General features: G+C 41.0%; 1 protein-coding gene across 1 annotated transcript in view; it reads right to left on the reverse strand.

Annotated features, from left to right (window-relative positions):
• Window positions 1–26,183, reverse strand: part of Adam32 (ADAM metallopeptidase domain 32) — a 118,132-nt gene that overhangs the window by 4,968 nt on the left and 86,981 nt on the right. The window contains exons 19-21 of the mRNA XM_052162875.1: window positions 25,826–25,982; window positions 21,333–21,371; window positions 18,615–18,653 (exon numbers count right to left, since the gene is read on the reverse strand). Coding sequence (XP_052018835.1) covers window positions 18,615–18,653; window positions 21,333–21,371; window positions 25,826–25,982 — 235 coding nt within the window. The remainder of the gene's footprint in view (window positions 1–18,614; window positions 18,654–21,332; window positions 21,372–25,825; window positions 25,983–26,183) is intronic.

The following is a 26,183-nucleotide window of genomic DNA, read 5'->3' on the forward strand; positions in this document are numbered from 1 at the left end:
GGTTGTGTTTGGTTTTTTGTTTTGTTTTGTTTTGTTTTGTTTTAGGTCTTAGCCATTCTGACTGGTATAAGATGGGATCTCAAAGTATTTTTGAGTTTTCCTGATGATTAAAGATGTTGAACATTTTCTTACACTGTATTTCATCTTTTGAGAAGTGTTTAGTGCCATCATTGGTTTGATTTTTTTTAACTGAGTTGTTCATTGTTGTGGTGTTTCTATCAATAATACATTAAGGTATACAAATATCACATCCTCCTCTTGGCTTGGCTTGAGGAAGAGTGAGCCTAGAATTGAATTCTCTTCTCCTCTCCCTGTGCCTCCCATCCATTTATCCCTAAAAAGGGGACCACTTATCAAACACTCTAAGGCTGTAGTGGGCTTATTAGATCCAGCCTTGTTTCTCTGGAAGTTTACAGTCACTACTGATGGTCATCTATGACTGTCTCAATCCCTATCTATACTTGTGGAATTTTAAAATCCCTCTACTCAATACGACCTGGAAAGGGAAAACTCCATTCAACCAGTTTAAAGAATATCTGTAGGGAGAGGTTTTCAATTTAGATAGCTTAGGATTCAAAGTCTGTCAAATGGCTAGTCCCATAGTTGTCACCTGCCCTACTGTGGCACGCAGAGACTGAAAATGTCGAGAGAAAGGCTGGCAATAGATTTTATTCACTGGGGAGACTTAAAACTCATTTGGTACTAGCATGGGTGGATACCTTCACTGGAAGGTAGGAGCACAGAAGATGAGAAACATCCTTTTTAACGGAATTCCAAATTCGCTAAGAAATCTGCTGATAACTTTGGTGTGACTAAAGAGTAGCCCATAACCATTGGGATGGACTCTTTTGGAGGCTTTCCCTTCAAGATTATCCAGCTGGTATACACTATCTAGCCAGATTCTAACCAATCCAGAGAGGTTGGGAAGGGAATTTATAAAGGGAGAGAGTTGTGACCATCTCCATTCTGTCCTGGAGATCTAGTCTTGGGCAAAGTCCTCCAGGAGATTCCTTTATGAGCCTCAATGGGTGGGTTCCTATCCTGCTGTCTCTCTATCCCTATGGTCGTAATACCTGGCGTGAATTCATGGCTAAAATGGAATTGTACCACCTCAGAGTTGCAGAAAACAATCTTTTGGAGACAATACTCATCTTGACCTTGGCCCCAATAAGGGTACTTCTTTCAATTCTTCCCTAGTGGATCCCTAGATTAGAAATAAAAGCTACGATATATAGAAAACTAACTGCTTTGCTGTCAATTTGACTGTTCTTGGCCAGGAATTGTCAATAGGTTGTGAGCACTCTCAGGTGGGAATACTCACATGTAGAGTTAATGAACCTGATGAGAGCTATACCATCGAGTGTGACAGAGGAATGCCCTGCACCTGTGAGTTTCCCAAGGAGTTCTCTCATAGACAAACCCCAGGGGCTAGGTGTGACCTGATGGACCCACCTACCTCCCAAAGTCAATCTTAGTTAGCAGGCTGGATTGAGCAATACCTACAATCCTAAAAGACTCCCCAGATTCATCTTACCTTGGGGGCTGAACAACTCTGTGAGCCTCTGTTGCATAGCTAGGACTTTGCTTACCTGGGAGTACTACCCACTATATTCATCTTCCAGTGGGATATTTCCAGGTTGTGGACCATTGCTTTTACTCAGGATAGTTTCTTAACTTTCTATAGTGGCTATCTTAGGTCTCTCCCAGAGAGACAGTAAACCAAGGGTCTCCCTCTGTTACAGCCACTTCTTGTAGTAGATGGGACTTGCTAGGGTCAATTGGTATAGGCCTAGGGATTGTAGAACAACTAATACATGCCACATCAGAAGAGAGACACACTGATTTTAAAAGACCTCCCTTCCTGGTGTAAGACATATAGTTGGTCTACTATTTTAGAAGGAGGGGAAAAGGCTGTAATACTATAATGAAGAAAACAAAAGCAAAAAAAAAAAAAAACCAGCAAAACAAATCTAGTGTTAGAGGAATTGGTAAGGAATAAAGGATGGGTTTTCCAGGAATAAGCCTCCACCAGTACTCAGCCCACCAAGATCTAATAAGTATCTTAAGTCAAATGTGGAATGGGGAAGCAAAGTCTGACCATACAGTTGTCACGTGTGGTCCCCCTCCTCTCTGGATAATAGCCCTTTGCCAGAGGCCAGCTCCAAAGCTCTGGTTCTCTCTTGAAGGTAGTGGCTGTGGGAGCATTAGCAGGGAGGGGCAAGACTTGGTCTGTGTAGAGATCAAGGTTGCTTTTTAAAATAACATTTACCTATCTTGACTTTAAATTACTCTAAAACCAGAAGCCAGGCCTTTGGGTCAACTGACTTCTGTATAACAATAAGGGGATTAAGAGGTCCCTTTTCTCTGCAGAAATTTTGCACACCAGGCCCTAAGGCTGAGAGTTTAACTCCTTGTCAGCAAGGGAAAAGTTGCTCACAGGATGAGATTAAAAGGAGACACTTTAAAAAGGGGGGGGGGGATTCTAATCTTTATTTCTAAAGGAAAGTAAATGGGAAAAAAACTATCAGACTATATGTTTTCTTGATTTGTAAGTGGCTCTACAATGCTTCCCTTCCCCTCCCCCTCCTAAGCTTGCTCTGTCCTTCTGCTCCAAAGTAATGTAATCATTCTGAGGTTTTGGTATCTTTTCTAGGAGAATAGATCACAAGGTTTTTCTAAGCACCTTTTGGGTTTTTTGTTTTTTATAAAAGTTTACTAAAAGTTCAAACATAAAATCAAATCATGAATTAGAAATTCACAGCAGAGAGGTTCACATGTGTTTCTTTTTTTTTTTTTAACTTTTTTTCATTGATATATTTTTTATTTACATTTCAAATGATTTCCCCTTTTCTGGGTCCCCACTCCCCGCAAGTCCCATAAGCCCTCTTCCCTCCCCCTGTTCCTCCATCTACCACTTCCCACTTCCTTGATCTGGAATTCCCCTATACTGTTGCACTGAGTCTTTCCAGAACCAGGGGCCACTCCTCCATTCTTTTTGGACTTCATTTAATATGTGGATTATGTCTTGGGTATTCAAAGTTTCTAGTCTAATATCCACTTATCAGTGAGTACATACCATGATTGATCTTTTGAGACTGTGTTACCTCACTTAGTATGATGTTCTCCAGCTCCATCCATTTGTCTAAGAATTTCATGAATTCATTGTTTCTAATGACTGAATAGTACTCCATTGTGAATGGGTACAAAAAATGTGGTATATTTACACCTGTTTCTATAAAGAGAAATTATCTAGACAGACATGTATTTTATGTCTCTAGCCTCACAGGTTCAATGAAAGCTAAAAACCATAATTCTTGTGACTAAGATAGTATTGAAGTTTTTTATGGATAAGCCAAGTCAATATTTTATTTTCTGTTCTTGCACTTACAATAAATCATTAGTTCCCTTTTATGAATCTTGGTTAATTGGTGTAAAGACTCTAGGAATGTGTCTCTTAAGTTGTAAATTCCTGCTTTCTATCTCAGAAGCAATTAGCTCGTGATATGTAAAGACTGGCAGAGTTCTAATTGCAGTTTTCATATCAGAGAGGGCTTTAATAGCAGTCCTATAAAGGGCTTAATATTACTAGTATAATTTTAGGAATTCTTCTATGGTCATCATTAAGGATTAAGAAATCATCTACTTATCTATATAGTATCACTAAAAAGCAGTACCTCTTCATTGGGCTGCAGAAATTTGCACTATAGGGTAGGCTAATGGCCAGGTATTATATATTAATTTTATAAGAGGAGGAAAGGCACAGCAGCTGTAGGGATGTCCTAAGATTCGTGCTTTGGACCTGGCTCTTTCATCATGGTTTCATGGTGAGACACCTCTGGAAGACCGTCTGCTTGCTTTTAGCCTCTCCTGAATGGCTCCTGGCAGCCCCTCCTAACTGTGACATGGCATATTGTGGTCTGACACCTACCTACATTCCCTGACTGGTATGTTTAAGTTTCCAGTCACCAAACACAGAATTAGGTACAGTTGTCCATAATACTCAGGCCTGTGGGAAATCACGGTGTCAGTTTTGCAAAAATCAGAACCCAATGGAATTATAACTGTCTCCTGGATTGTGAAAGAGTGATCTTTTGACTTTTTTTCCCAATGAGAATGGGACTCTGACCTGATTTCATCCAGGCTTGGTCCCAATCAGTACCTTTGGTATATATATATATATATATATATATATATATATATATATATATATATATATGGATGGTATTTACAGTTAGGAGGGAAAGATTAACAGTATTTACTATTATAAGATCCTTCACACACGATTTCTCAGCATTTACCATTATGTTCTACAGCTCCCTGGACAGTTAATTCTGGTCCAGTTTCCCTCTCTGGATAAGACGAGTTGATCATGGTGTGAAAGTATTCTCTTTGTTAAGTGGTCTTTAGTGTTTCCTATGAGGTGGTGGCAGATGAGACACGGTGGCTGACCTGATCTCTGAACTTGGATGACCAGTGAGCTGTTCGAGCCCTTGAGGTCACACCGTTCACCCCTTGTAGAGGACAAAGGCAACAAGAGGATGCCTGCCTCCCTGATGTTCACAGCAAAGCCTGAAGAGGGTTATGAATAGTTTTGTTTGTTCTCCTACTCAAATGAGGGCAGAATTGCATCAGCCAGTGTGTGTGTGTGTGTGTGTGTGTGTGTGCTTAAATCATGTTCTCGCTAGGGGTTAAAATTGTCCTAATGATTTCACTCTTCATAGACTACAGAAGTTACACTGCATTGCCCATGTAATGGCTCCCTGGCACCCTACGTCTGCACAATGAACTGAATTCTAAAACAGTCCTTCCTCTTGACTGGCCTGAGAGATCTTCCTACCCTTAGGGGCTCACCTGTCTCTTTCTGGTTGACTCCCTAAAACACCCCTTTTTGACAGGAAGTAGCCATCACCAGTGTCACCCAAGGTGGTCAGTGTTGATCTCTGAGAGGGGTGAATAAAGGAAAGTTGGACAGATTTTGGCCGATGTAGACAACAGGGACTGGGCCCTTTAGGAAAGGCTTCTCCTATATTACCCTCTGAGAGGCTCCACCCAGCAACTGATTCAGACAGATACCTACAGCCAGACAATGGATGTTGCTCAGGGAAACAGAAGAATATGAGGAAGGATTGGGGCCCCTAAAGGGGATAGGAACTCCACAGGAAGACCAACAGAATCAACTAACCTGGACCATTGGGGATGTCAGAGTCTGAACCACCAACCAAAGAACATACATGGGCTGGACCTAGGCCTCCCCACACATATGTAGCAGATGAGCAGCTTGGTCGCCATGTGGGTCCTAAACAACTGGATCTGGGGCTACCCCAAAAACTGTTGCCTGCATATGGGATATATTCTTCTAGCTGGGCTGCTGTAAGGAATAAATGTAAGCAACATAAAAGAAATTACAAATGTAACCCAGCCCAGTGTGTGTGAGTGTGAAATGTGATAAAGGTAAATGCCCTGACTCAGTGAACACCTCAATTCTAATTGACTAAAAAGATACTGTTCACAGTATCCAGACCAAGTCTGGAGCGTGTGTGTGGAGATTGATAAGCCTAGTGTTAGATAAGGTGGGGTTGGAGGCCTGAGCTGAAAGAGACTTAAAAATCCTGGTCTGACAAGCTAAGGTTTGGGCTCATTCCTGAGAGCTCCAACAGAGACTCTCATGTTGAGATTGACTCATTCCTGGAACCTGCCTACCCATTCCAGACACCCCAGCTCTGGACCAAGGCTCCAGCAGGGATCCAAAGCACAGGGAGGAAACACTGAGGGCCTTGCCTGCGCATCCATCTGAACTAGGCTACAGCACTTGCCAGACCACAGGTGAGTGTGTGTGAGTGTGTGTGTGTGTGTGTGTGTGTGTGTGTGTGTGTGTGAATGAATGTGATCCCTTTTCGCTTTATATTTGTTCCTTGTTGCTTATGAATAAATACTGGTGTAACTTGCTCTGCCGAGTCTTTCACTCTCAGCTCCATCCTTAAACCTGACTCTTGGCAGCTGCCTTTGTCTGGCCTCAGTAGGAGAGAAAGCACCTAGCTGCAGAGACTTGAAGTGCCAGGATTATGGAGGGGTACCCAGGGAGGCCCCCAACAGCTCAGAGGAGAAACAGAGGAGGATGGGGGAAGGATTGTGGGAGAGGGTGATTGGGAGGGGGCAGTAAGCAGAATGTAAAGTGAATAAGTAAAAATAAAACAAGGCGGCTCCTCCTTACTCCTGTAGCCCCTCCCCACTGCAGTTCTTACCAACCAGCCAGGGGAGGGGGGAGTCTAGCCCTGGGCTCAGAAGGGCCCTGCAGGAGAAAAGGAAGTTCCTCAGGGTGGAGGGCTTCCAGGAGTTTGAAATGTCAGACAGAGATGAACTGTATAATGACAGAAGCTCAATTGAACCGAAGCAGCGAGAAGCACTGACACCTGTTAAACAAACTTTATTAAAAACGAAAAGGTTCCAGAAGCAAAACACCATTCTTTTTGTTTTGTTTTGTTTTGTTTTTTGTTTTGTTTTGTTTTGGTTTGGGGGGGTTGGGTTTTTGTTTGTTTGTTTGTTTTGGGGGGGTTGGGGTTTTATTTTATTTATTTTTTTTTTTTTTTTTTGATTTTTCGACACAGGGTTTCTCTGTGTAGCTCCGGCTGTCCTGGAACTCACTCTGTAGACCAGACTGGCCTCGATCTCAGAAATTCGCCTGCCTCTGCCTCCCAAGTGCTGGGATTAAAGGTGAGCGCCGCCACCACTGCCCAGCTACAAAACACCATTCTTTACCATTGCAGTCAGTGGTTTTCTTGCTACTTGTCGAGAACCAAAATGGTGCCTCTCCTGTACCCCACCCCCACTACACCTTAAGAAGTATGAATCAGCCGGAGCTGCCTGAAGTCTTTGCAAACTCACTCTACACACTACCCCATACTCCCAAGCACACTGAAGAGGGACATTCCAACACCAGGGGCATTTATGGCGAATCTTTCCGTCTCCGTCACCATGACCTAGATAATCTTACTCTCAGACATGCCCAGAAACATGTCTCTTCAAGAGACTCTAGATCTTTTCTGGTATGTCACATTGCTTAGTCTGCAGCTTTCGCTGAGGAGGCATCTGGGCACCCACCAGTCTTGTCCTTGACCCTAGGTTTCAATGAAAGGGATACAAGGTACGCACCCAGGATGGTTCTGATTTAGGCATGCAAAGTGTGTGTAGGGGTGTGTGTGTGTGTGTGTGTGTGTGTGTGTTGGAGGAGGGATGCTGAGAGTAACAGGAAGAGCTCAGTCATTGAAGAAAACTCACAGTTGACATCACTGACTAAGCGCGCGCGCGCGCGCGCACACACACACACACACACAGAGAGATCAGCAGACCTGTAAATTGGTCCATTTTCTGTTTATTAGTCCCTTTAGCTGTGACCAAGGGAAATACGTGGACTCCTCATTTCTCAGTGAGCCCCTGGGAACCATCCTCCTCCTCCTCTTCCTCCTGAAAGGATAGCAATTAACTGCAAGAGAGAACGAAACACAGTTCAGGGCAGCAGCTCCAAACACAGTCCCAGTCAAAGTACAAAAGGGGATGCTAAGAGCAAGTGCGCACACGCGCGCGCGCGCACACACACGCGTGCCAGCAGACCTGGATTCTGAAACAAAGCTTTGGATTTTGTATGCTCCTTACATTGCTTTGGCCACAATTAACTAACTCGTACTCATTTTCTAGATTTTTTTCTTTTGAATCAGAAATGTTTATAAGGAAAAATCATTTGTACATTCCACACCTTCCAGATATGAGAGATTTGTAGTATGTTAATGTCTACTTTTAAATGTTAAATGTTTTTATTTTTCCATACCTTTCTGCATTTTGTGTTGTAAACCACACTCTAAGACTTTATTTATTCTGTTGAAGTTGATTCTCATGCACTCCAGATGACCTGACAGAGGATGACTGTGAACTCTGATGCTCCCAGCTCCCACCTCCCAAGTGTTGCGATTACAGACATGTGACACCATGAGCAGCTAGTTTACTGAGTTTTTTTTTCTTTTTAATATTAAAATGTACCTACACAGCTTGCCTCCATTTTCTTTTCTTCCCCCCCCCCACTCCAACCATTCCCAGCCCCCTTGCACCCTCTCCAAACCCTGGCCTCCTCTTCCTGAATCACTGTTGTTATGTGTATGTAAGTAGCTATATATTCACAACCTGCTAAATCCATTGCAGTTGCTTGCATGCGCATGATCTGAAGCCCACTTGATATTGGGGGTAAGCTTATGCTTAAGAGAAGGGTAAGAACACACAGCTAACTTTTTGGAGAGAGAGAGTCAGAGAGTTACTTAGACCAAACCGACCTCTAACTCCTGATCTTCCCCACCGCCTCTTCCTAAATGGAGGGTTTTGCAGTGGGTCTCAACCCCTTCAGAGTCAAACAACCTTTTCACAAAGGTCAAATATCAGATACCTTGCATATCATCTATTTACATTAGTATGATTTATAACAGCAGCAAAATTAGAGTTATGAAATAGCAATGACAATAATTTTACAGTTGGGGATCACCACAACATTAGAAACTGTATTGAAGGGTTGTAGCATTGGCAAAGTTGAGAACTGCTGGGTTGCAGGCATATACAATCATACCTGTGTCCTAAATGAATGTTTTTGACCCTTAAAAACTCATGAGCCAAACAGTTTTTATCACTGTCACTCTGTAGTAGAGCTTGAAGTCAGGGATGGTGATTCCCCCCCAGATTATCTTTTGTTGTGGAGAATAGTTTTTGCTATCCTGGGTTTTTTGTTATTCCAGATGAATTTGAGAATTGCTCTTTCTAGATCTATGAAGAATTGATTTGGAATTTTGATGTGGATTGCACTGAATCTGTAGATTGTTCTCGGCAAGATGGCCATTTTACTATATTGATTCTGCCAATCCATGAACATGGGAGATCTTTCCATCTTCTGAGACGTTCTTTGATTTCTTTCTTCAGAGGCTTAAAGTTCTTGTCATATAGACCCTTCACTTGCTTTGTCAGGGTCACGCCTAGGTATGAAATATTATTTGGGACTATTCTTTGAGTAGAGGAAGGCTACTGATTTGCTTGAGTTAATTTTATATCCAGCCACTTTGCTGAAATTGTTTATCAGCTTTAGGAGTTCTTTGGTGGAAGTCTTGAGGTTGCTGAAGTATACTATCATATCATCTGCAAATAGTGATAGTTTGACTTCTTCCTTTCCAATTTGTATTCCTTTCACCTCTTTTTGCTGCCTGATTGCTCTGGCTACTATATTGAATAGATATGGAGAGAGTGGGCAGCCTTGTCTGGTCCCCGATTTTAGTGGGATTGCCTCAAGTTTCTCTCCATTTAGTTTGATGTTGGCTACTGGTTTGCAGTATATTGCTTTCACTATGTTTAGGTATGGGCTTGGATTCCCAATCTCTCCAAGACTTTTATCATGAAGGGATGCTGAATTTTGTCAAAAGCCTTTTCAGCATCTAATGAAATGACCATGTAGTTTTTTTTTCCTTTAGTTTATATAGTGAATTACATTGACAGATTTCTGTATGTTGAACCATCCCTGCATTCCTAGGATGAAGCCTACCTGATCATGGTGAATTATAGTTCTGATGCATTCTTGGATTCGGTTGGCCAGGATTTTGTTCAGTATTTTTGCATCAATGTTCATGAGGGAGATTGGTCTGAAGTTCTCCTTCCTTGTTTGGTCTTTGTTTGGTTTAGATATAAGTGTGATTGTCACTTCATAGAATGAGTTGGGTAGTGTCCCTTGAGTTTCTATTTCATGGAAAAATTTGAAGAGTATTGGTATTAACTCTTCTTTGAAGATCTGATAGAATTCCCTGCTAAACCCATCTGGTCCTGGGCTTTTTTTTTTTTTTTTTTTTTTTGAAGGAAGACTATTAATGACTTCTTCTATTTCCTCAGGGCTTATGGGACTATTTAGATGACATATCTGATCCTTTTTTAACATTGGCACCTTATGCAGACAGGCAGGAAGATCAATGGAATAGAATTGAAGACCCAGAAAAGAACCCACACACGTACAGTCACTTGATATTTGACAAAGGAGCTAAAAAAAATCCAGAGGAAAACAGACCATTTGTCTGGTCCCTGATTTTAGTGGGATTGCCTCAAGTTTCTCTCCATTTAGTTTGATGTTGGCTACTGGTTTGCAGTATATTGCTTTCACTATGTTTAGATATGGGCCTAAACCCATTTTAACAAATGGTGCTGGATCAACTGGAGGTCTGCATGCAGAAAAATGCAAATCACCTCATGCTTGTGTCTCCTTGTACAAAGCTCAAATCCAAGTGGATCAAAGATCTACACATAAAATCAGATACACTGAAGCTTATAGAGGAGAAAGTGGGGACAAACCTTGAACACATGGGCACAGGGGAAAAGTTTTTGAATAGAACACCAATGGCTTATGCTCTAAGAACAAGAATAGACAAATGGGACCTCATAAAACTGCAAAACTTCTGTAAGGCAAAGGACATAGTCAATAGGACAAAACGGCAACCAACAAATTGGGAAAAGATCTTTACTAATCCTACATCTGATAGAGGACTAATACCCAACGTATACAAAGAACTCAAGAAGTTAGTCTCCAGAGAATCAAATAACCCTATTAAAAAATGGGGTACAGAGCTAAACAGGGAATTCTCAACTGAGAAAACTCAAATGGCTATAAAGCCCCTAAAGAAATGTTCAGCATCCTTCGTTATCAGGGAAATGCAAATCAAAACAAAACTGAGATTCCACATTACACCAGTCACAATGGCTAAGATGAAAAACTCAGGGGACAGCAGATGATGGAGAGGATGTGGGGAAAGAGGAACACTTCTCCATTGTTGATGGGATTGCAAGCTGGTAAAACCACTCTGGAAATCAGATTGGCAATTCCTCAGAAATTTAGACATAGTACTACCTGTGGACCCAGCTATACCACTCATGGGCATATACCCAGAAAGTGTTCCTACATGTAATAAGGACACATGCTCCAATATGTTCATAGCTGCCTTATTTATAATAGCCAGAAGCTGGAAAGAACCCAGATGTCCCTCAATAGAGGAATGGATACAGAAACTGTGGTGTATATATACACAATGGAGAACTATTCAGCTATTAAAAACAATGAATTCATGAAATTCTTAGGCAAATGGATGGAACTAGAAAGTGTCATCCTGAGTGAGGTAACCCAGTCACAAAAGAATGCACCTAGTATGCACTCACTAATAAGCGGATACTTGTCCAAAAGCTCAAAATAAACAAAGTTACAATTCACCCAGCACAGGAAACTCAAGAAGAAGGAGGACTTAAGTGAGGATGCTATGGTTCCTCTGAGAAAAGGAACAAAATACTCCCAGGAGCAACAAGGGAGGCAATGTGTGGAGCAGAGACTGAAGTAAGAGCCACCCAGCGAGCACCCTACCTGGGGACTCATCCTATAAACAGTCACCAAACCCTGACACTACGACAAGAAACATGTACCAAAAGGAGCATGCCATGGCTGTCTCCAGAGGAGCCCTGCCAGGGCCCTACAAATACAGAGGCAGGAGCTAGCAACCAACTATTGGACTGGGCTTGAGGTCCCCAATGGAGGATCTGGAGAGTGGTCTGGAGGAGTTGAAGGGGTTTACAGCCCCATGGGAAGAACGACGACTTCAGACACCCAGACACCCCAAGACTCCCAGGGACTGAACCATCAACCAAGGGATATATATGATTCAAGCCAAAAATGTGGCAGAGGAATGCCTTGTTGGGCATCAGTGGGAGGAGTGGTCTTTGGTCAAGTAAAGGCTTAATAAAGGCCCCAACAAAGGGAAATGGATGGAGTGGTGGCCTGGGAGGAGTTGGGAGGGAGGTGGGAGTATGTCAGGTGAAGGGGCATATACATGGAGGCAGGGGGTGGGAGGAGGGGTAGGGAATCATTAAGGAGGGGGACTTTTGGGAGGGGGGAAATTGGGAAAGGTTTTACCAATGGCAATGTAAATGAAGATACTCAATAAAAAAAAAGCTTAAAAAAAAAAATCATGAGCCATAAATGTTGCTTGCTTGCTGCCTCTGGTGTCTTACAGACAAAAGGACCTATTATACTTTTGTTTCATAAACCAGTTTAAGTATCCTTAGATCTTACCGGGCTCAATTTCTCAGCTCTGTTCCAATGGTAAGCAAGTCCCAGAACACTTAAAACATTTCTAAGCTGAATAAAACATACTAAATTATTTGCATATTCATTAGCAACAGCAACATTAGTAAGTTTAAGTAGTTCATCTATTTAATATTTCAGCCGTTCATCAATAACAATGCTCAGGAATTACCCAGCCATGGATTATTAATGCCACTTTAAGTGTGTTTATTTTTTTTCCGATATATTTTTTATTTACATTTCAAATGATTTCCCCTTTTCTGGTCCCCCACTCCCCAAAAGTCACATAAGCCCCCTTCCCTCCCCATATTCTCCCACCCACCCCTTCCCACTTCCCTGTTCTGGTTTTGCCTTATACTGCTACACTGAGTCTTTCCAGAACCAGGGGTCACTCCTCCGTTCTTCTTGTACCTCATTTGATGTGTGGATTATGTTTTGGGTATTCCAGTTTTCAAGGATAATATCCACTTATTAGTGAGTACATACCATGATTGATCTTTTGAGACTGGGTTACCTCACTTAGTATGATGTTCTCCAGCTCCATCCATTTGCCTCCAGCTCCATCCATTTGCCTAAGAATTTCATGAATTCATTGTTTCTAAAGGCTGAATAGTACTCCATTGTGTATATATACCACATTTTTTGCATCCATTCTTCTGTTGAGGGATACCTGGGTTCTTTCCAGCTTCTGGCTATTATAAATAGGACTGCTATGAACATAGTGGAGCATATATCCTTATTACATGCTGGAGAATCCTCTGGGTATATGCCCAGGAGTGGTATAGCAGGATCTTTCAGAAGTGACGTGCCCAGTTTTCTGAGGAACCACCAGACTGATTTCCAGAGTGGTTGTACCAATTTGCAACCCCACCAGCACTGGAGAAGTGTTCCTCTTTCTCCACATCCTCGCCAACACCTGCTGTCTCCTGAGTTTTTAATCTTACCCATTCTGACTGGTGTAAGGTGAAATCTCAGGGTTGTTTTGATTTGCATTTCCCTGATGACTAATGAAGTTGAGCATTTTTTTAAGATGTTTGCTCGCCAAGTTCTTCAGGTGAGAATTCTTTGTTTAACACTGTACCTCATTTTTAAATAGGGTTATTTGGTTTTCTGGGGTCTAACTTCTTGAGTTCTTTGTATATATTGGATATTAGCCCTCTATCTGATGTAGGGTTGGTCAAGATCTTTTCCCAATTTGTTGGTTGCCGATTTGTCCTTTTGATGGTGTCCTTTGCTTTACAGAAACTTTGTAATTTTATGAGGTCCCATTTGTCAATTCTTGATCTTAGAGCATATGCTATTGGTGTTCTATTCAAGAACTTTCCCCTGTACCAATGTCCTCAAGGGTCTTCCCCTTGAGTTTCTTTTCTATTAGCTTCAGAGTGTCTGGCTTCACCTGGAGGTCCTTGATCCATTTGGAGTTGAGCTTAGTACAAGGAGATAAGGATGGATCAATTTGCATTCTCCTGCATACTGACCTCCAGTTGAACCAGCACCATTTGTTGAAAAGGCTATCTTTTTTCCATTGGATGTTTTCAGCCTCTTTGTCGAGGATCAAGTGGCCATAGGTGTGTGGGTTCATTTCTGGATCTTCAATCCTGTTCCATTGCTCTGACTGCCTGTCACTGTACCAATACCATGCAGTTTTTAACACTATTGCTCAGTAGTATTGCTTGAGGTCAGGGATACTGATTCCCCCAGAATTTCTTTTGTTGTTGAGAATAGTTTTAGCTATCCTGGGTTTTTTGTTATTCCAGATGAATTTGAGAGCTGTTCTTTCTAACTCTATGAAGAATTGTGTTGAATTTGTATATTGCTTTTGGCAAAATGGCCATTTTAACTATATTAATCCTGCCAATCAATGAGCATGGGAGGTTTTTCCATTTTTTGAGGTCTTCTTCCATTTCCTTCTTCAGAGTCTTGAAGTTCTTGTCATACAGATCTTTCACATGTTTGGTAAGAGTCACCCCAAGGTACTTTATACTGTTTGTGGCTATTGTGAATGGTGTCAGTTCCCTAATTTCTTTCTCAGCCGGTTTATCCTATGAGTATAGAAAGGCTACTGATTTGCTTGAGTTGATTTTATAACCAGCCACATTGCTGAAGTTGTTTATCAGCTGTAGGAGTTCTCTAGTGGAGTTTTTTGGGTCACTTAGGTAGACTATCATATCATCTGCAAATAATGATAGTTTGACTTCTTCCTTTCCAATTTGTATCCCTTTGACCTCCTTATGTTGTCTAATTGCCCGAGCTAGTACCTCAAGTACAATATTGAAAAGATAAGGAGAAAGAGGGCAGCCCTGTCTAGTCCCTGATTTTAGTGGGATTGCTTCAAGTTTCTCTCCATTTAGTTTGATGCTGGCTACTGGTTTGCTGTATATTGCTTTAACGATGTTTAGGTATGGGCCTTGAATTCATGGTTTTTCAAGACTTTAAGCATGAAAGGATGCTGAATTTTGTCAAATGCTTTTCCAGTATCCAATGAAATGACCATGTGGTTTTTTTCTTTGAGTTTGTTTATGTAGTGGATTACATTGATGGATTTCCATGTATTGAACCAACCCTGCATCCCTGGGATAAAGCCTACTTGATCATGGTGGATGATCGTTTTTTATGTGTTCTTGGATTCAGTGGGCAAGAATTTTATTGAGTATTTTTGCATCGATGTTCATAAGGGAAATTGGTCTGAAGTTCTCTTTCTTTGTTGGATCTTTGTGTGGTTTTGGTATCAGCATAATTGTGGCTTCATAGAAGGAATTGGGTAGTGTTCCTTCTGTTTCTATTTTGTGGAATAGTTTGAAGAGTATTGGTGTTAGGTCTTCTTTGAAGGTCTGATAGAATTCTGCACTGAAACCATCTGGTCCTGGGCTTTTTTTGGTTGGAAGGCTTTCTATGACCCCTTCTATTTCTTTAGATGTTTAGATGATCTATTTGATCCTGATTTAATTTTGGTATTTGGTATCTGTCTAGGAAATTGTCCATTTCCTCCAGATTCTCCAGTTGTGTTGAGTATAGGCTTTTGTAGTAGGATCTGATGATTTTTTGAATTTCCTCAGTTTCTGTTGTTATATCTCCCTTTTCACTTCTAATTTTGTTAATTTGGATACTTTCTCTGTGCCCTTTGGTCAGTCTGGCTAAGGGTTTATCTATCTTGTTGATTTTCTAAAAAAAAAAAAAAAAAAAAAAAAAAAAAAAAAAAAAACCAGCTCCTGGATTCCTTGATTCTTTGTATGGTTCTCTTTGTTTCCACTTGACTGATTTCAGCCCTGAGTTTGATGATTTCCTGTCTTCTACTCCTCCTGGGTGAATTGGCTTCTTTTTGTTCCAGGGCTTTCAGGTGTGCCGTTAAGCTGCTAGCGTATGCACTCTCCATTTTCTTTTTGGAGGCACTCAGGGCTATGAGTTTTCCTCTTAGCACTGCTTTCATTGTGTCCCAAAGATTTGGGTATGTTGTGCCTTCATTTTCATTAAATTCTAAAAAGTGTCTGATTTCTTTCTTTATTTCTTCTTTGGCCAATGTGTCATTGAGTAGATTATTGTTCAGCATCCATGTGTATGTGGGCTTTCTGTTGTTTTTGTTGCCATTGAAGACCACTCTTACTCCATAGTGATCCGATAGGAGGCATGGGATTAGTTCAATCTTCTTATATTTGTTGAGGTCTGTCTTGTGGCCAATTATATGGTCGATTTTGGAGAAGGTACCATGAGGTGCTGAGAAAAAGGTATATTCTTTTGTTTTAGGGTGAAATGTTCTATAAATATCAGTCAAGTCCAATTGGTCCAAAGCTTCAATTAGTTTTATTGTGTCCCTGTTTAGTTTCTGTTTTCCTGATCGGTCCATTGAGGAGAGTGGAATGTTGAAGTCACCCCACAATTATTGTGTTAGGTGCAATGTGTGCTTTGAGCTTTAGTAACGTTTCTTTTACAAATGAGGGTGCCCTTGCATTTGGCGCATAGATGTTCAGAATTGAAAGTTCTTCTTGGTGGATTTTTCCTTTGACCAGCAAGAAATGTCCTTCTGTATCTCTTTTGATGACTTTAGGTTGAAAGTCAATTTTATCTGATATTAGAATGGCTACTCCATTCCTGAGACCATTGGCTTGTAAAATTGTCTTCCAGCCTTTTACTCTAAGGTAGTTTTTGTCTTTGACATTGAGGTGTGTTTCCTGTATGCAGCAAAATGTAGGGTCCTGGTTCCTTATCCAGTCTGTTAGTCTATGTCTTTTTATTGAGGAGTTGAGTCCATTGACATTAAGAGATATTAAGAAATAGTGATTATTACTTCCTGTAATTTTCGATGTTATTTTTATATTTGAGTGGTTATCTTCTTTTGGGTTTGATAAAAGAAGGTAACTATCTTGCTTTTTCCAGGGTGTCGTTTCCCTCCTTGAATTGGAGTTTTCCTCCTATTATTCTTTTTAGAGCTGGGTTTGTAGAAAGATATTGTATAAATTTGGTTTTGTCATGGAATATTTTGGTTTCTCCATCTATTGTGATTGAGAGTTTTGCTGGGTATAGTAGTCTTGGCTGACATTTGTGTTCTCTTAGGGTCTGCATGAGATGTGCCCAGGATCTTCTAGCTTTCATGGTCTCTGGTGAGAAGTCTGGTGTGATTCTGATAGGTCTTCCTTTATATGCTACTTGGCCTTTTTCTCTTGCTGCCTTTAATATTCTCTGTTTAGTACATTTGGGGTTTTGATTATTATGTGATGAGAGGTATTTCTGCTCAGGTCCAGTCTGTTTGGAGTTCTGTATGCTTCTTGTATATTCATAGGCATCTCTCTAAGTTGGAAAAGTTTTCTTCCATAATTTTGTTGAAGATATTTGCTGGCCCTTTCAGCTATAAATCTTCACTCTCATCTATACCTATAATCCTTAGGTTTGGTCTTCTCATTGTGTCCTGGATTTACTGGGTGTTCTGGGATACAAGCTTTTTGCATTTTGCATTTTCTTTGACTGTTGAATCAATAGTTTCTATGGTATCTTCGGCATTTGAGATTCTTTCTTCCATCTCTTGTATTCTGTTGTTGATATTTGCATCTATGGCCCCTGATTTCTTCTCAATGTTTTCTATCTCCAAAGTTGTCTCCCTTTGTGATTTCTTAGTTGTTTCTACTTCTGATTTTAGATCCTGGATGGTTTTGCTTAGCTCCTTCACTGGCTTGTTTGTGTTTTCCTGTAATTCTTTAAGAGATTTTTGTGTTTCCTCTTTCATGACTTCTGCTGTTTGACTCACTTTCTCCTGCATTTCTTTAAGTTTTTGTGTGTGTGTGTGTGTGTGTGTGTGTGTGTGTGTGTGTGTGTTTCTTCTTTATTGGCTTCTATCTCTTGAGCCTTATTCTCCTGAATTTCTTCAAGTGATTTTTGTGTTTCCATTATACGGGTTTCTAGCTTATTCATGTTCCCCTGTATTTCTTTAAGAGATTCATTTATGTCCTTTTTGTGTTCTTCTAGCAGCATCATGAACAATGATTTTACATCCAAATCTTGTTTTTCTGGTGTGTTTGTGTAATCAGGACTTGCTGATGTTGGAGAGTTTGGTTCAGACGCTGCCATATTGGCTAGGTTTCTGTTAGTAGCGTTCCTGCATTTGCCATCTTGTTATTTCTGGCATTAGTTGGTCTTGTCTCTGGCTGGTATTTGTGCCTCCTGTGAGGCTATATGGCTATTTCTGCAATACTGTATGACTGGGTTTCCACTGTTACAGATTGCTGATGTGCTGTCCTCCTCTTGGGTGCCCTTGCAGCCCTAGTGTGCCTTGCCCCAGGTTGTCTGTGTGAACCAGGAGGTGCCTGTTTGCTCCTTCAGTGAGTGCTGATGGTCTATGCTGCTGTGGGACCTTTTCCAAGTGCTGGTCACTCTGCTGGGCAGCCGATCTCCCAACTGGGTTGGTGTACACAAGGCTAGCCTAGCTGCTGAGGCCCTGAGTCTAGGCAAAAGAAAGCCTGGCAGGCTAAGGCCTGAGCAAAGTTCCCCTCGGGCTATGACTGTTAATTGGTTCTGTCAGGTGACCAGGATGGCAGAGTGTGTGTGCACGCTCCCTGAAAGTGCCGGGAGAGTCTGCTGGGCTAACGACCTCCTGGCCGGGTTGGCACACAGATGGCCCACTGAGCAGCCCAGGGCCTGGGGTTAGTTCAAGGCCTGTCCATCTTAGACCCCCGCTGTGTTAGCCTCGGGTTATGACTCTTAGCTGACTTTGCCTGCTAGAACTCTCTGGTGTCAAGTAGTCAAAATGGCAGCACGTGTACTGGGCCTGGGCAAACCTCCTGGCCGGGTTTGCACATTGATGCCCCCCCCCACCCCGAACAGCCCAGGGCCTGGGTGCAGGCCAACGCCCGTTGGTCTTAGACCCCCGAGATGTTGGCCTTGGGTTATATTTGCGTACCTCAGTCTGTCTGATTTCTCTGGCGCCTGAGATCCAAGATGGCGGAGAGACTCTTGTAAGTGTGTTTATTTTAAGAAGCCTTCCTAACACACTTACCTGCTTGTAGGTGTTGCACTGCTTGTCTCAGATTTTGATCTAAATAAATAAGAAATCACCCTTTTAGGTTCACCAGGTACAATCTGTGTAAATCATATTATGTTTGGTTCTTACTGCACTGTCTTCCTCTTTCCCTTCAAAAAGGGGAAACTGTCAAATTTCTAATTTTATGTCATTATACCAAAGGTTAGGTTAGCATTGTGAGTCTCTTTTCCATTTTACAGCCACCATATTCCATCTCTTTAATCTGCTAAGAGAAATGGTGAGGAGAAAGGAGAGAGCATGGCCTGAGAGCCCAGAGTACACACACACACACACACACACACACACACACACACACACAGAGAGAGAGAGAGAGAGAGAGAGAGAGAGAGCCTTGTGATTCAGTGGCGCTGTCTGACCATTTCTGTCCCAGCTTCTGCTCCCACTACTTCACATCCCAGAGAAAGATCCCATTGATTGCTACTTGTTTTCTTCTTAAACCAGTGGGTGTTTGTATATCCAGGGTCATGTACACCCATTAAAAAGAAACTCCATGGCATGCTTAATTAGACTCTTTAATTCACTCGTCGTTCATATTTCAGATGATTGCAATCCAAGCTGAATAGTGACATTTGCCTGTGTTCAAATTGTGAGTTAGTTTTTCCAACTAGTGATATGTATCTTATCTCTTGTAACTAGTATATACCTACATATCACACGAGTAGGCAATCAAATAAGGCTCAGCCAACCGAAAAAAGCCAGTTAACCAATACTCAACCCTAGATTGATAAATATTAATGTTTTGAGGTAGTATCTTATCAACTGCAGCTACTCAAAAGCATACTGAAGAATTATTTGTAAACTGTAATATCTTTTCGTCCTTACTTACAGAAAATACTTCCTAAACGTTTACTTGATGGTTTGTGATTTAATATTATATTCGGATGTGGGTCTAAATAAGAATTAAAATGGTATCTGAAAGTATCAGTAAATCCATACACTTTGAGAATGCAGAACAGATTGCACATTCTATAACCAAGCTCACTCTAAACACTTCAATGTGTGGTCACTCTGCTGGGCAGCCGATCTCCCAACCGGGTTGGTGCACACAAGCTAGCCTAGCTGCTGAGACCCTGAGTCTAGGCAAAAGCCTGGCAGGCTAAGGCCTGAGCAACCACACACACACATAAGTGTGACACATGCAGTGAGTCTTCAGCTCTGCACAGCACACGAGTGTGGCCTGTGACCTGCACAGCACAGGAGTGTGATGACTTGCGTGGTCAGAAGTGCAGGCCTTTGTTTCTCATCAGACCTAAACATAGAATATAAATTTGACTCTGGGTTACTAAGCCATGCCCTTCAGATTCTAAGCCAGTGGTTCTCACCCTTCCTAATGCTGTGACCCTTCAGAACAGTTCCTCAGGCTGTGGTAACCTCCCAACCACACCATTATTTTGTTGCTACTTCATTACTATAATTTCTCACTACTGTTATGACTCAGAATGTAAATATCTGATATCTAGGATATCTGATATGCAACCCCAAACTGGTTACAACCTAGGGGTGGAGAACTGCTGCTCTAAACTATCTATTGGCCTTGTATGTGAATTGCCATATGTTATATACTAAATGTACATCTATCTCAAAGAAGTCTAGTAGTGGACTGAAGGGAAATTCCTGCCTTCTATTCCACATATACAGGAATTCCAGACCCAGCAGGATAAATCCCAAATCTTCTCTATTTGTGACTTCTAGCTCCAAATACGACTATAGGATCAGTGCTCAGGCAGGGCATACCCACTGGAGCAATAGTGGTAAGACTGTTATGAGCGTAACCAACTGTTCTCGGTTTCTGTTTGAGACCTGTTCTACAAAAGTAAAGTCATACCTGGAACTATAAGCCTAGTCCAAAACAAAAAACAAAAACGTGGTGAGATCATCTTAGCTAAATTGCCATGGGGCCAAGCTGCCTTCTAAATTTTTTTTATTAAATCTATAGATACATGTTACTCCTGGCCTTGGTCAGAGAAGCCCCTCTTTGTAATGAACAATGGTGGATGCAGCAACACATGGTTTTAAGCTCCGGTGAGAATGACAACTGAGTGCGGGCGCCATAGACAAAACATTCACATAACCTCCTCCAAAACTCAGGGACCATTTGTCAGAGTAAGTGGGAAAAATTCGACCCTGATAGGGAGAGCGGCATTGGCCTGTTTACCCAAGCAGCATGCTAATAAGATCTAAGTACGAGATACTATTATTCCTTGTGCTTTAGGCATCTCCTCTGCTGCATTTTGTATTTGATTCCTTAGGCTTTTGCAGGCAGGGGTTGGGGGGTAGACTTCCAATAAATTAGTAAATAAATGAAGGGCTTATTGAAAGAAAAACTGGGGCTGGCAAGATGGCTCAGCGGTTAAGAGCACTGACTGCTCTTCCAGAGGTCCTGAGCTCAGTTCCCTACAACCACATGGTGGCTCACAACCATCCGTAATGGGATCTGATGCACTCTTCTGGTGTGTCTGAAGATAGCTACAGTGTACTCATATACATAAAATAAATAAATCTTAAAAAAAAAAAAGAAGGCAAAACTATTAAAATGTATTAGTCTGTTTTTTTTTTTGCAAAGCACTGCCTTACTGGCTGAAAGTTAAGATGTCTAAAATTTAATGGTAAGTTATAATTGGATCACTGCTCGTTGTCAACATGTCCCTTGACATCACCTTTTAATGTACTCACCTGCTGACGTAGGTGTGACTGTTGTCTTCTGATTTGCTTCTAGAAAGAAATAGGAAATAACATGTTAATTAGCAGTAAAAAAAAAAATTAAAACTCTTAACAACTTTGTGAATAAAAATTGGACTACCTTATAAGCAGTATTATCTTTTTTTTTAAAACAAGACCAGTTACCAATAAATAAGATAATACACAATGGGATCTGAGTAGAGATGAGAATGACCTTGTTTAAAGGTAGTTGAAATGAAGCATCCGTCCTTTTGTAAGGTAGGCAAGTCCTCTGCAGAGAAGCTATGCCTTCAGCCTCACAAATGGCATACCAATCTTTTTACACACCTCAGACACAAAAATCCCACAAATTCTAAGCAGTACAATGATTAGAACACAAAATTCCTGAGTTTGCTTTTTTATTTATCCCTACAGTTTTATCAATGTGTGTGTGTGCACATATGCATGTGTTTGTATGATTGTATGCATTTGTGTGTGCTTGCATGAGTTTGTGTGTTTGTGGGCATGTATGCTTCTGTGCATGTGTACATGTGCACACCTATGTGCATGTGTAACAGCACTGGAAGGGTAGGAGTCCAGAGAAGCAAGTTGGTCACACCTAAGAAAATGAGACAGGAAAGATGTCCAGAGAGAGATCCTGAGACCTGTGCCCAGTCAATACCAATCCCCAGCCATTTGGTGTCTACTCTACACACACAACAAAAACATCGCACACATGAACACAGCTCCTCAGACAGAGTAAGCATATCAAATACTTGAGAGCTTCCTATTGCTCACATGGGGACATTGAATAATTGGTGATCTCACAACTCAGAGAGACAGTCACATTCTTCTCAGGTACTGAAGTAGAATTGATAAAGGCCAGTACGTGTAGAGGTGCTGTGGCACAATGGCTGAAAACTATTCTACTGCACATGAGAACGCAGCTCTGTCAGCCATATGAAGTTTAACTCAATCTTGATGCATATCTGATTGTAAACCCTAAAATTATGGAGTATTCAGATGAAATCTTTGTGAACTTAGGTTGCGCTCTATTTCCTACATATAAATACCCAAATCATGGTCTATAAAAAAGAAAAAAAACAAGTTGGCCCATTAAATTTCATCAAGTTTAAAACTTGTACTTTCTGAACAGCAGTTAAAAGAGTTAGAAGGCAAGCCTTAGGCAGGGGAAACACATCTGCAAATTCAGTATATGAAGAAGAACTAATAGCTGGAATGCAATACAGAATACACCGATAAAAGACCATCTATTTCACAAATGGCCCAAAAAGAAATAATTAAACAACAAAAAGACAAACACCCTAACTAAAATGGGGATGAACTCTCAATAGTCATTTCTCCAAAGATGTATAAATAATAACTAATGAGGCAATTTCAGCATCGTTAGTTATGAGAAGTATCCAAGTGCCACCACAGTGCAGAGACGGTGCACACTAGGATGCAGCAAGGCACCACCACCTCCTGGCAAAGGTTCAGACAAAGAAGGGCTCACTGGTGGCGGCTATGAGTCAAGAGTGGGATGCTAATATTGGTAAGAGTTTTGCTCTTTCTTTGGAAGGCAAACATTCGATACTGTATCACCCAGCAGTTCTACTCCTGGAAATAAACCAAGAGGCAGAGAACATACTCACAAGAAGACTTGCACCTAAGCATCCACAGCAGCTTAAGCTATGTCAGCTACAAGCTGTAAATTACCCGAGTATCCACCAATCCATGGAGGAAAGACCAAATAAGATTAAGAATGAGGGTTCAAATAATTGTGGTGAGTAATACAAGTTATAATAAAAATAAAGACTGTGTTATGTGTTTCCATTTATACGAAAGCCTAGACCATGGAAAATAGCTTCTTTACAAAGGGATGGAGGGAAGGAAAGTTTGTCATGTGAAGAAGGGACTTACAAAGATCCTGTTACCTTTGTAGATCATTCTTGAAAAGGGAAGATGAAGAAAACATTAAAAGCATATACATTTAGGTGTGGTGACACATACTCCTTCAATCCCAGTACTCATGAGACAGAGGCTGGTAGATCTCTGAGTTTGAGGCCAGCCTGGTCTACAGAGTGAGGGTCAAGACAGCCAGGGATACACAGAGAAACCCTGTATCAAAAAAAAAAGCAAATATATACATATAATATACACATACATATGTTTTGTTTATATGTTTTATATTATCTATACATATATATTATTGCATTGAATATAAAGCAGAGGGTTGCTGAGATGATAAATTTAGATCCCCACTTCTCATCCTGCACAGAAAACAGTTCAGGAGGTATCAAGGACCTACAAATAAGACTGTAAGCTCCAAGGAAAAACCATGAAAGGACTTCAAGAAACAGGCACTGGTAACAATTTCAAACAGTGACAGCAACAGCACACGGTCAAACGTCAAAAAGCCTACAAAAGTCCTTCCCAAATTCTACCAGAACACTAAAAAACACTTCCCAAGTCATGTTATGAGGAGATTATTATCCCGATACCAAACCTAGTCCAAAAAATGGCAGAAAAGAAAATGACCACAGATGCAAACTAAACTGAACCTAACAGAAGAACGTGAGTGAGGTCTTACATGGGACAAGCCAGTAGGCTTTATCTGTGATAGATAAGGGTGGCTCAATATGTGTAAGAAGAGATGTGAAATATTCCCAAAATTCAGCAACTGTTAATGATAAAAAATCAATTTCAGCTATTAAGTATACAAGGATGCTTCTTGGCATAACAGAAGCCCACAGCTATGCCAACGTCTGGGGGCAAAGTAGTCATCCTTTTCTCTAAGCACAGGAAATGAACAATAGTGAGTACTCTTCAAGGTGTCACAGCCATGGGCACTACATTAGGAAGACCAAAAACATGGCGCCACCCAAGTGCCAAACGAAGAAGCCAAAGACCTGAGATTGTCTATTTAAAATGCCTCCACTGGAACAAGCACAACTGAATTAATGAAGCTGGGCATGGTAAGGTGGGGTATACCTACAACTCTAGCACCACGACGTGAAAGCAGGAAGGTCATGGCTGTGAAGCCATCCAGTGCTTTGTGTCAAAGCCCTGTCATTGAGAGGGAAGACCTCTAAGAACAAACTCAGTACATTTGAAGAACACAAAGATCAGTTACAATCCCATATCTAGCCTCTAAAGATAAAAGAGAAAGAAATTTGTGAAAATCTTACCTATACAATATAAATAAAATTTTTAGGAATAAACTTAACCAAGACTCTACACAACACTAAAAGTTATAGACCAATGACAGGGAAAGTTTAGGAAAGGAATAAGCGGGAAACTATTTTGATTTGTGGGTTAGAAAAATAATTTCTGTTAAAATGTCCACATCTGGAGAGATGTCTCAGTGTAGGCGAATACCAGAGTGGGGAGGCAGGAGTAGGCGGGTGGGTGAGGGCGTACCCTCATAGAAGCAGGGGGAGGGAGGGTGGAATAGGGCTTTCCAGAAGGGAAACCAAGTAAGGGGGTAACATTTGAAATGTAAATAAATAAAATATTCAATAAAATAAATAAAATTTTGAAAAGCAAACAATGTGTTGGTTAATAAGGTTCAGCATCTGCTTTCATTTTATTTTTGTAAATTAAATATTTTGAGAGATATATTGATCAGCATTTTCCAATTTCCAAGCTTGTATTTCAGGTTTCAAGTATCAATTTACAGTTCCTGAAAATCTCTAATTAAAAAAAAAAATGCCTTAAAACTTTAGAGCAAGAGAGAGAGGGGGGGAGGGAGGGAGGGAGGGAGGGAAGGAGGGAGGGAAGGATGGAGGGTGGGAGGAAGAGAGATGGCTCAACAGAGCAGTGCCTGCTCTTCAAAAGACCTGGGACTTTGATTCCCAGCACCCACATGGCAGCTCACAAATGTTGTAACACAGTCAAAAAAAAAAAAAATCCTCATGGCATTTTTTCAAAAAAATCAAAACAACCACCCTAACATAAGAGGGAAACCACAAAAGACTTCAAATCATTAATGCACTCCCAAGGCAAATGGATAGCACTAAAGGCATTTATTATATTTCCTGATTTTTGAGTTTGAAGTACATGGTGTATGGTTAAAAAAAAAAAAAAAAAAAAAAAAAAAAAAAAAAAAAACACGTGCAAACCAATAGAATAGAGTACGGAAGGAGACCCACACAAGTCAGCTAGGTTTTTTTGGTTTTTGGTTTTTGTTGTTGTTGTTGCTGTTGTTTTTAAAGCATACAGTGGGAGTGAGAAACAGTGTACAGTGTCCTGGGGCAGATACAGGAAGATGACTGGACCATCACAGCAGTGACCATGGTGAGTTAGCCACACCCCAAAACCCATCATCCTCCTCGTGAAATTGCGTGCTATGAGTCTTCACAAAAGCCTCATGCAATTAGGTGAAATGCTGGTATAGTGCCCAAAGTCTTAGGGAAATGCAAAGTGCCTCATTGCTCCTCCGGATCCTTACGTAGCAGGGTCCTAATGCTGTTTGTATTTAACTTTGAAACACAAGTTCAATTTACTCGCTACTCATGGATTCCTCTTCCTTGTTACGGCATTGTTTCAAACCTTTCCACCCTGTGCCTATGAGGACCGCTGAAGTGAGGATAATTAAGACAATGTACAAACTTAAAAGCCACTTCTTTTCTTGGTTCTTAGAAGCTCCTTCCATGGGCAGATCTAAAAATAAAATGTATGTGAACCATTAGATGGCATAATTTACTTTTAAGTTGTGACGAATATGTTAAAATGATTTCTTTTGTTTTTTCCTCTTTGTCGATTAAGCAACATGGATAACTTAAGTACAGTACCACAGCATTTGAAACTTTATCTAAGATCTACCCCCAAAACATGGAAACAATGTTTCAGAGGTTTCCAGAT

This window comes from Apodemus sylvaticus, chromosome 18 (assembly GCF_947179515.1).
Source record: "Apodemus sylvaticus chromosome 18, mApoSyl1.1, whole genome shotgun sequence".
Taxonomy (NCBI): Eukaryota; Metazoa; Chordata; class Mammalia; order Rodentia; family Muridae; genus Apodemus; species Apodemus sylvaticus.